The 11,812-nt window shown below is 35.4% G+C and overlaps 1 protein-coding gene across 1 annotated transcript; it reads left to right on the top strand.

Annotated features, from left to right (window-relative positions):
• Positions 1-290: 290 nt before the first annotated feature.
• Positions 291-11,588, top strand: LOC106475095 (fibroblast growth factor receptor-like 1; the record flags this gene model as incomplete). Its single annotated transcript, XM_022379303.1, has 6 exons — positions 291-645; positions 5,524-5,595; positions 6,119-6,406; positions 7,689-7,807; positions 8,324-8,612; positions 9,983-11,588. Coding segments are annotated over 6 exons (1,428 nt in total), but the record flags the coding sequence as incomplete, so codon positions are not given.
• Positions 11,589-11,812: the final 224 nt, after the last annotated feature.

The raw sequence follows: 11,812 nt of genomic DNA, 5'->3' as shown, positions 1-11,812 counted from the left end.
AGAATAGACCATTCCAAGCTTTTACTTGTTGTTAAACAAATGTTTAAACAACTTTATTTATTCAAACACACGCAAATGGTTTGACTCTACATAGAAGCTATAAAGTACATCTAGGTCGTAATACATTAAGGGAAACGAATCGTTCAATTAAAAAGCACTCATATACGTCTCTCTGCAGGAGCTACAAAAATCCCATTTTTGTAAATTTTCATGCAAAGCCAAACAAGCGAAATAACTGCACATAGCCGTCCCTCATTTTGGGCTAAAAGACTAGTGAAAGAGGCAGCTAATCGCAGCACACCCCGCCAACCTTCGTGAAACTGAATGAATTATATATTTTAAAACTTGTCTTTCTTTTAGGCCCACCTCGTCCGCTACCAGAACTCAACAACCCTCCACAGATTGTTCCGGCTGGTTCAAATGTCAGATTATCGTGTCCAGTCCAAGATGACCATAGCACCTTGTTTTTTGAGTGGTATAAGGACGGCCAACAGCTCACGACCCTTGCTAGTGACCACTTTCGGGTTACGAACCGTGGTACCCTTAAAATCACTGGAACAGTTGGAGAGGATACTGGTCTGTACATCTGCGAAGCAGTAAACGGTTTTGGTAAAGTTTCAATTAACGTGTCTCTTATTGTTCTAGGTAAGAACCCGAGAATTCTCTTATTTTTATCTATTTTACACCTGTGTATATCCGTCTCTCTATCTTGACATTCTTATTGTTCCTGTCTGTGTTTCATTTAACTGTTTGTTTTTCTTTCTGTCTCTCATCTAACTGCACTATGTCTGTTTGTCTGTCTGTTCTTGGTTATTTTTTCAGATATTTGATCTTTCTGCCCAACTTTCGTCTGTCATTTCATCTCTGATGTTCCTATCTTTTATCTAAATAATTGTATATTCGTAAATTCGTTGGTGTTTTATGTCTCAATTTTTTATATACTTTAATTATTGACTTGTTCAAATTGCACAACCAAATAACTTGGATATTCGAAGTGTTTGTTTACAAATCGTTTAACTTTTTACATTGCTTTATTAAGTTCAGTTTCTTGAAACAACCTTATGTTACTACATACTGCAGGGCTTCAATCAGCATCAGTCTGTAGAAGTTCCTACACTACTTTAAGTTCAGTTTATTGTAACAACCTTATGTTGCTACATATTGCAGGGCTTCAATCAGCATCAGTCTGTCGAAGTTCCTACACAACTTTAAGTTCAGTTTCTTGTAACAACCTTATGTTGCTACATACTGCAGGGAGTCAATCAGCATCAGTCTGTCGAAGTTCCTACACGACTTTAAGTTCAGTTTCTTGTAACAACCTTATGTTGCTACATACTGCAGGGAGTCAATCAGCATAACTCTGTAGAAGTTCCTACACAACTTTAAGTTCAGTTTCTTGTAACAACCTTATGTTGCTACATACTGCAGGGAGTCAATCAGCATAACTCTGTCGAAGTTTCTACACAACTTTAAGTTCAGTTTATTGTAACAACCTTATGTTGCTACATACTACAGGGCTTCAATCAGCATAACTCTGTCGAAGTTCCTACACGACTTTAAGTTCAGTTTATTGTAACAACCTTATGTTGCTACATACTACAGGGAGTCAATCAGCATCAGTCTGTCGAAGTTCCTACACAACTTTAAGTTCTACACCTCCATTCATGCTCGAAGAATGCAGTTCCAAGCCTAACATAAATATATCAATGATATTAATCAGTTGAAATTCATATAGTTTATCTCTGACTGGACGACAACATGTTTCAGTAAGAGATCATACAAGATTGACGAGAAGTGTTGAACTCACTGGCTTGCTTGTTTTTTCCTCCTAGTCTGGTTACCTGATTCACAAGTTCAAATCATTTACCGGTTCCAGACAACTTACAGAATATACTTGGGGTTTTGTATTAAAATCTAAAAATAGCTTCTAAGGTGCACCAATTTATGATCACTCGGACAAAAAAAAACATGAGCTGTATTGTGACACCAGGTGGCGCTAACTCACAAAATACTTGTCTTAAACGACAGAGTAATTATCTATATAAACATTTGTATGCTGTGTTCAATTACATTGTTTTGATTTGGTGCCCATGTTGCTCCAATGAACAGGCATGCGCAGTGCATACAATGTCCAGACATTTTATGATAACAGTATAAACTCCTTTAACGCATGCGTGAAGGTCTAACTTTAAAGTTTCATAGTAAAATAATATTTACCTATTTTAGGCTCCCCAGTGGCTCAACGATATGTCTGAAGGTTTATAACGTTAAAAACTGGGTTTCGATATCCCTGGTGGGCACAGCACAGATAGCCCATTGCACAGCTTTGCGCTTAACAACAAACAGAAACCTATTTTGAAAATTATTTTATGTGCACACAATTTTACGGTTGATCAAAATTCTATACAAACAGAAACGTGGCTTTCGAATAATCGGGAGCCTGTACATCTACCTGTAATTTGTACTAAGTAGTTAACTCAAATTGCAATGTATTCAGAAACGTCGTAATGAGTTTAGCTTTATTACAAGACGCATGCTCAGTCGAGCGACACACACACACACGACTGTCTGCAAACTCGTTATATCTTCTGCTGTTTCTTGAGTTCTCCATATGCAGTGTTATTCTAAGCAAGACATAATACTTATTCCTTTACGTTTGTTTGGCGACCGCTTTTATAATTAGTACTCGGTAAAACTTATAAACGTACATTGTCGTGTAGGATACATGACGTCATTAACTCTAATTGTGTTTGTGTTTTATCTTAAAGCTAAACAATGCCTTATTTACGCCCGGTCCATCGCGTGAGTCCAACCCTAGATTTTAGTTTGTAATTCCGTGTACTTACGGGGTGTTTCTCCTTGTATATAATATCAGTATGTTACTCCTATCGAAACTGTGAAACAGAATACTTGTTATATTTTACTGTCGCCCATGTTGTAATTTTAGTTAGATTGTTTTCGGATATTCGTAGAGATTTATGAACCGTCCCTAATTTTGAAGTGATAGACTAGAGGGAAGGCAGCTAGTCAACACCGCTCACCGCCAACTCTTGGGTTACTCTTTACTAACGAAAAGTGGGATTGACCGTCACATAATAACGTTTCCACAGCTAAAAGGATTGGTATGTATGGCGATAAGATTCGAACCCTAACTACCAGGCATCAATAAGGGGAAGGATAGCTTCTCGAGGAAATAATCTCTGTCTACAGTAGAATTACTAACTCTAGTTTGATCCGGCTAATCTTCTAAGGCTTATTGGTAAGTGACTTAATATCACGTGCAGCGAACTGAACGGTTATCGTAACAGACAGAGTAATTAGTATTAACTCTATTCAGGTCGTGTTTGAACCAGTCCGCCATCCTTTGTAGTGAAACTTTTCTTGCCGAAACAAACGTATTTCTTTACGGCTACCCCTAAAGCTTATAAGGTAACGTAGTCTTCAGTATATCTAAGCCATTTATAATGAGTCGGACTTTTAAAAAATCAATAGTCTACAGGAGAAACCGTTTCTCGGGAAACTTTAATGTGAAGGTAAGAATTTAGAAATCTCATTTTTTGTTTGCCTTATTTTAGTTTCTAATGGAGCTTTAATATGAATACCACACCCTCGCGTTAGAATATTTTAGGATTAAAAATGGAAGTCGAGCAGGGTTTCGAACCCTCATCTCTGCTAAACTGACAAAAACCAACAAATATGGCACTTCATGAGTCGCAATTCTCATATCTTCGGGAAAATTCACTTTCTTCTGATTTTTTTACAACTTCTTTTTAATACAGAAAGTATTTGAGTTTTCAACCTGAACGGCACCTTATGAGACACGTGAGATAAACGGCCAGGTCAGATATCCCTAAGGTACAGGTATAGCTGTCTAATTTTGGACGCCTTACCAGAAGGAAGACAGCCAAGTCAGCAGCACTCGCCGCCTCAAGCACTTTGTCAGGCTTTAAACCCAATAACAGGACTAACTGTTACTCTTATAGCACACACACAGCGGAACATCCAGATCATGTTCGGCGGTATCTCGGTGCAAAAGTTGGACCGATCGATCAGCAGCCCGGCACGCTAACCGCTAGGCTTTACCCAGCCATGTAAGCAAATTAACAGTCTTATTATTCAAACTTAAAAACAAATATAAAAGCTGTAATTTTGTGTAGGTAGCAGTGGCACCTAGCAATACGCCAATCATTAGAGGTGAAAACAGTTTGAATAACGTTACGTGATAGGTAAATCATTTAGAGGACTTGAACCTTATAATGACTAGACGGCACCGAATCAGTTGGATACCCTCACTGTTATCTTTTATCTTTTTTATCCCGGCTGTAATATGTTTAGCTTAAGCTGTGTTTAGATAAGAGAATTCGAACATCAGCTTAAGCAAACACGAGATTTATTTTCTTTAGAGAAGTTGTGAAAAAAAATGACAAGTAGAAGATTGGTCACCTCTAGAAGAAATCGCTCCATCTTTTCGTCACCGTGATATTAATACCTAAAAATATCATCATAAGTGTCGAGTGTTGAAACGTGACACGTGTATACCACAGTCATTTTGAATCACGGTTCGTTAAGACACGTTGCGTGCGCGTTACAATTTTGGTTTGGAAAAAAAACACAAACTGATTTTTTTTTTTCAAGAATGTAGTAAAATCTGTAAGAAACGGTCTAACAATGGATGGTATTTTCAACTACTTCTTTCCATTGTTGTTTGTAACACCGTATAAAATTCTCCTAAATTGAAACAGTTTATTAACGGTCGCAGAACAATTTGTTACAACGTAAAACGCTAATTACGCTATTACTTTAATATACTGCTGCCATCTGGTGAATAGTTAGTAAACTGATATATTTGCTCACTTATTATAAAATGCAAAACTGACTTTTTGTCGAATTTTAGGTTTTTTTCGTTACCCATTCAAGCCTTTTCCAAACTTTGTTCTGTATAATTTGTTTATACACACCTTATAAAGTTGATATAGCTGGAAACTTCAGTTCTTTTTTGATCCTCGTGTGGTACTTGGTGGGAGCTGATATAACTAGAAATTTCTGTTCTCAGCTCATCATAGTTTGGTACTTGGTGGGAGCTGATATAGCTGGAAACTACAGTTCTCTTTTGATCCTGGTGTGGTACTTGGTGGGAGCTGATATAACTAGAAATTTCTGTTCTCAGCTCATCATAGTTTGGTACTTGGTGGGAGCTGATATAGCTGGAAACCACAGTTCTCTACTGATCCTGGTGTGGTACTTGGTGGGAACTGATGTAACTAGAAACTGCAGTTCTCTGCTGATCATAGCATAGTAATTGAGTCTGAAATGAGTTGATATGTTTAATATTTCCTTATTAACTGTCTGAAAAACCTCTAACGGGAATAAGCAATTTACGTTAATCATGAGTTTTATTTGAAGAAGTAGTCAAGTGGAGAAAGAAATGAATAAATAAGTAAAAACTAAAATATTACAAAAAAATAGAAAATTGTAGAATCTATAAAATCATAAAAAATTTAAACTTTATACTGTCTATCACAGATGGTCTGAAAGAAGATCAGGATTATTCGCTTGAGTCGCCATCTATCGGCAATCACTATCCTAATTACGAAGGTGAGTCCCGAATTTCGAAAATAGAATTCGTTGCAAAATGGATGATATTTTTCTTTAAATTTTTTATATGACTCTTTTATATGTATCTTATTAGGCACCCTGTTATCAACAATACTATAGACCCACAAGGCACGACGCACATATAGCTTAGAGAAAAAACGTTTAAAAACTAATGGGATCCATGAACACCATCAGTAATTTTAGGGTTAAACTTCTTAATTACTTGCAAATAAACTATCATATCAACAGATTTTTATAGAATATATGTTTGTAAAGATATATCATTCAGTGGATAAACATATGTGATCAATCCTGTACAGTATAAATGCTTTGTTATTTCGGTTGTTCTTCTATAAATATTACAGAAATATATGCAAGATATTCGTGTAAAAATGTTTAATTAATGCTCATGAAGTTAGGAGTTTTTGTTTTATAACATTGGTTCCTCGGTTCTCATATTTTACAGTTTTGTAAATCTTACTGTCTTTTTCAATATACATTTTCCGTAAATTTTGTTCTCCAGTTCCAGGTAAACCAAAACTGATTCAGATCAGTACTTTTCCAAACGGAAAGATCCACCGAAAAGCAGGGAGCTCCGTTTACTTAAAGTGCGTTGGAACAGGAAATCCGCAAGTTTCTTGGCTTAAAGATGGGCACATCCTATTAGATAACACATTATCAGAAGATTCCATAAGAGGACGCTGGTATCTGCATCTGAAAAATTTACGACATGATGACAGTGGGAATTATACTTGTGTTCTTAGTAACGATTTGGGATCGGTACACAAGTCTTTCATACTGGAGGTTGTAGGCAAGTCGTAAATGTAAAAATTAAATTAAATTTGAATTCAAAATGTCGTCTACCTTTGTACGACCACAGATTTCATGTACTATGGAATCCTGAAGCCACTTCCAGGATATTATTTGATTACGCCATTTTTTAAAAATTTAATCAATAACACAGGAACACGAAGGATGTGCTGAACTTGGAAAACAAACAAAAAAAAATGGGAGAAAGTGCCCTCTAAAAATGGTTCTGATTCAATGTGAATCACGCTATAACAGTTAAACTTGTAGATGAAATAGAACAATAAAAAGTATTCTGTACAATGGTGTTCAACTTTGAACTTAGTACGGAAGGCTTTATTGCAAAGATTTTATAACTGATAAGCATGTGTTAATTAATGATATTTCCCGGATGTGCGATTCGAAGCCTTTTTGATATTAAGATAGCACCGTGGACCTCTGCTATATTATGATAAAAGGCCAAGAGATGGCACATAACTCGAGCAGTCTCTTTTTTTCCTTGGGGCTTTGCGCAAACAATTGGTAAGCGTGCTCGGACTGTTAATCCATTTTAAAGTATTGGGTGCATTATAAGAGTGATGGTGAAATCCTTGATAAAAAAAAAGTAGCCCAAGAGTTGGCGGTGGGTGCTGTTGACTAGCTAACTGCTTTCATTCATGTTTATCACTTCAACATTATGGACGACTACACAAAAAATTGTAAAGGCATTCTAGCGACATCTATTGGCATTTTAATTAAAATTGTGTTGAATAAGAATTATTTCAAGGTTTTATTTGTTTAATTAGGGTAAAACCACACAACTGGTTATTTGCGCTTTGTCCTCGGAGAGAAATCGAAACACGAATTGTAGCATTGTCAGTCCGTAAACTTACCGCTGACCCAGGGCTAGAAACAAAGTAGCCAAGTACCAAATTTTGGATGGGTCGTGAGTTACAGGGAGTTAAAAGGGCCCTGCACACTTTGATTGGGTGGACCTAGGTGTTTAGTGGGCGTGCTACGGCCCACCCGTGGCTAAGCCACTAGTTAGAATATTACAGTAAATTGAAATTATTGAGATGTGATGGTTGATTCCTGTGACAATTTTACAAGATATTGTGTTATTAAGATTATGTCATTGAATAACCAATTTAATAAATATGCTGTGATACTAACTACCCAAAAACTGGGACCGTTTTGAAAGAGTAATTTGTTGTGTTTAAATACGGTTTTAATCGATAGTAAACCCATGTGTTTGTACATTTCTTGGGTCACAATTATTATAGCAAACAATTTATTTTTATTAACAGACCGGAACAGCAACAAGCCTAAACTTGTAGGAGATCACCCGAAGAATACGACAGTAAATTGGGGCGAAACGGCGACGTTTCAGTGTCACGTGGAGAGCAAGGTTCCTCCTCATATTAAAGTAAGCAATAAATTAATATCCAAGAAAATAGCTTATGGCTCAGTCAACATTAAGGTAAGCAATAAATTAAGCTCCGGGGAAAGAGCTTATGGCTCAGTCAACATTAAGGTAAGTAATACATTAATATCTAAAAAAAGAGCTCATGGCTCAGCTGATATTAAGGTAAGCGTTAAATTTAGCTCCAGGGAACTTTTAAATTATTATATTGTATTATAGCGTATAGCGTTTCATAGAATCTTATGCCTCTCGTCGTCTGGTTTTGAATGAAATAATCATTTGGCAGTGACTTGTGGGAAACAAAAGATAGATTTGAAATACTAGTTATTATTCATTGATAATTTATTTTCGACGACGATGATGCCAGTTGTTTTCAGAAACAAACTACTGCTATAGTTGGGCGCGTCAGAATATGGTATTACTTTGGAGTTATAAGAGATAAACATTTCAAGATGACTGAACTGTTGATGTTACGGTTTGAAACACTTGAATCGGGACTTTAATTTTATTTTGTTTTAGTGGCTCCGTCTACTTGAAGGTAGTGAACTTGCCTCCTTGAAGGAGCAGCCGAACGTCATTCCACTCCAAGGAGAGTATTTTAGGCTCCTGAACGCCTCTGTTATAGTGAAACGTTCTGACAACTCCTTCTTTACCAAATTCCGAATCCATGAAGCACGAGAATCTGACAGTGGGAAGTATTTCTGTCTTGGGACTAACGCCATGGGGTTCACCTTCCGGTCAGCTTATCTTACGGTCAGGCCACAAGTATCACCAGACAGTCGGTTCTTGTATCCTCACCAATCTTCTGGTATGTTCCACTAGTATTAGCATTTAGCGACTTTCAATCTGCTGATAATGTAGAACACACGTGACAAAAGAAGCCTGTTTTCAGAATAGTGTTATACCTCTCAAAGTTACTTTCTAAATACAAATTATATTCACATGAAGTTGGATTAGGCCTAAATCAATAATAATGTATATCGTATACTAATCTAATAATGTAAGATATCTCTGTAATGAAAATATAAAATTAATAGCTACATTAAATATTCTAACCGCTATTGTTGTTAATGAACGTAACAGTAAAGAAATAAAACAGTTTACTTTACTTACAGAACACATAACATAAGTTGTTGCCTCATGTACTATCGTAGGTTTACTGTTTCTTGAAGAACGTGAAATTAGTATAAACAGAGCTATACAACCCCCCCCCCCCCTAATAACATCTTGTGATCAAGATTCCGTAATAGTTAGTACGGCAAAACACCATTTCCCACGTTTCTACACACTGATAAATAAACTAACGTCTTTATTTAAGAACTTTTGTATGTACTTGTTCTCCGTTGACGAAAGTGGTTTTTCACGTAATTTTGGGAGTGTCATCTAATTTTTTTCTGGTATGACACTATATACATTATTAATGAAGAGCCCAAGATTTTGTACAAACTGTGATTTGGAAAGTAACTCGAAATACAACAAACACAAAAAAATGAACGGCGTGTTACTCTATGTCAATCCTTTAAATTGTTTTTTAACCGTAAATAAGTGTTTTCTTGATTTATGCTTTAATTAGCTTCAATTTCATAAGACTAAGAAGTGGAGCGGTATTTTACTTATTACTGTATTACTGTATCGTTCTGAGTGTTGCTATTTTTCTGCTTCTGGTCGGGTTCTTATGGATTTTTTATTAAAAAAATTAATGGCAAGTTCGTTCCACTGAAACTTTAACTTAAAGGTAAAAAAATGTTATTTCTTCAAATTTCACCATTAGCGTAACAAACGTCCACCGATAGCCCTAACTTCACAAATAAACTACGTCTTACAGAAATGCCAGTTACTTGCTAATTTCATATCTCAGTTTCTTCGTTGAAACACAGGCCAAAAGTAAAAATACTTTTTCGAAATATTGAATCTGTATAGCCATCGCAGGAGGTCCGAGAGCGAATTTGAATTAGTTTGTTTTCTGTTTTGAATTTTTGGACAAGTGTCAAGAATCACTTTAAAAATTGGTGATTGGTCCTTAATGTAATATTTATACATTGAATATATCTAAATACTTTCAATACCAAAATGTACCAAGTCATTAAGATCGATTTTAGGAAAACTGTAAAATAAAATAACTTGATTTTATCTGTATGAAATGAAATCGTTTTATTTATCCACTATTTTTGTTTTCAGGCCCACACAGTTATCCGTCTCTGTCCCTACCTTTTCCAATAATTATTGCTGTAGCCATAGTGGCGTGTGTCGTATTAGTTGTTGTGATAGTGTTGGCGTTCAACTGTCGAAAACAAAGGACACCTCAAACACCAGAGGACACCACCGTAAAGAGTCCTTGCACCAATAGTAGTTTAGTCTCACAAACCAGCGTTTCTAAGGTTCGGGTTGGTAGACCTACGTCTAGTACTCGGTCAACAACAAGAATTTATTGTCCAGCCAATCACGGGCCAATACCTCGCTTCTCACAGCCAGTGCATTTATAATTTTTTATTTTATTTACTTATGTGTAATTCACTCATTTAAAATGCTAAAATAAGACTTAAAACTATTTGACCACAAAACTAAAATCTACAACACAGCAAAAGCCATGATGATTGAAATGATGCGTGAGTTATTTGCTGTTGTTTTTTTTGCGTATTAATTGCTTGGTCTTTTACTTTTGAACAGGTATTAGCACAAGCGTAATTAACCTAGGCCTATAAAGGCTATATCAATAGCTCTGTCTGTTGGTGTTAGTACAGGCCTAATTAGAGTAGGCCTATTTTATGTTTTGTACAGTATCATAGAAATATTTGTATAGAAACTATATCAGCAAGGCATGATGTAAAATAAAATAAAAAATATGTTTTAATGTTATTTATAAGACTTAAACTAGCTATGTATAATATAGTATTGGTATTTGAAGTGTTCGCTGAACTGTTAAATGTTGTTTGTTACTAATATACAAATCCTTGTTATAGATAAAAGGGCAGATTTACCCTAGCTATCATGTTTGATAAATATGATTGTTTTGTATAGACACTACTCTGACGAACACAGACCGTTGGAAACATTAAGCCTAACTTAGGCTGAATACAGAATCTAATAAATGTTTTAAAATTTATATACTTAATAAGAGAACAAAAACTCATAATTGATGATATTAAAATTCACGATTAATTGAATTTGTTCTGTCGTAAGTTCAGTAGAAAGCCAGATATCCACCATATTGTTTAAAAAAATATAGTCTCATAACCCAAATAATTAGGGAATTTATTTACACAAACTGAATCTTTCTTAAATACTCGGAGAGTCGATAATTTTCTTAGACGTTAAACGTCTAAAAATCTTTAAAATGAATATTTTCTTACTGTGAACTAGTCACAATTTTTCAATTTGATAAGTTTAACCGTCCTTAACAAATCGTATCGAAATACAGCAAAATTAACAGTCCATAATTTCTCGAAGCAAGAGCCGAAGAAGGATCAGACTTGATCAGCTTGCTGATCGTTAAGCTTTAGCTATTAAATATAAGGTTAATAAAGAGTTTTACTTTAAAGTTATAATTATACATAATACAATACCATATTTCAATTAAACGGAGATGAAAATATTAGTAAAATAATATAGTACAGGTGTTTTGTTTGTAATTGATAACGTACAAATGTCATTTTGATAACATATTTCTGTGGTTATAAATGACTTAGTTATCAAAGTTATGCTCTGACTTAAATATTAATACTAATTTTTAAGTTTAAAAAAATGTGCACTTACAAACAGATTATTAATTTTAATCACTTATTAAAGCTTGAGCATGTAGAATATTTTGAAATTAATATTTCTAAAATGATTGTGTCCTCCGGTGGGTCAGCGGACTAAGTACGCTAAAATCTGGAGTTCTATTCTCCGCGGTGGACAGAGTGCAGATAACTCTTTTTGGGGCCCGGCATGACCAGGTGGTTAAGGCACTCGACTCGCAATCTGAGGGTGGAGGGTTCGAATCTCCGTCCCACCAAACATGCTCGCCCT

Source organism: Limulus polyphemus, unplaced genomic scaffold (genome assembly GCF_000517525.1).
Source record: "Limulus polyphemus unplaced genomic scaffold, Limulus_polyphemus-2.1.2 Scaffold8073, whole genome shotgun sequence".
NCBI lineage: Eukaryota > Metazoa > Arthropoda > Merostomata > Xiphosura > Limulidae > Limulus > Limulus polyphemus.
Note: the sequence above shows the minus strand (reverse complement) of the source record. Positions and strands in the feature narration are given on the sequence as shown.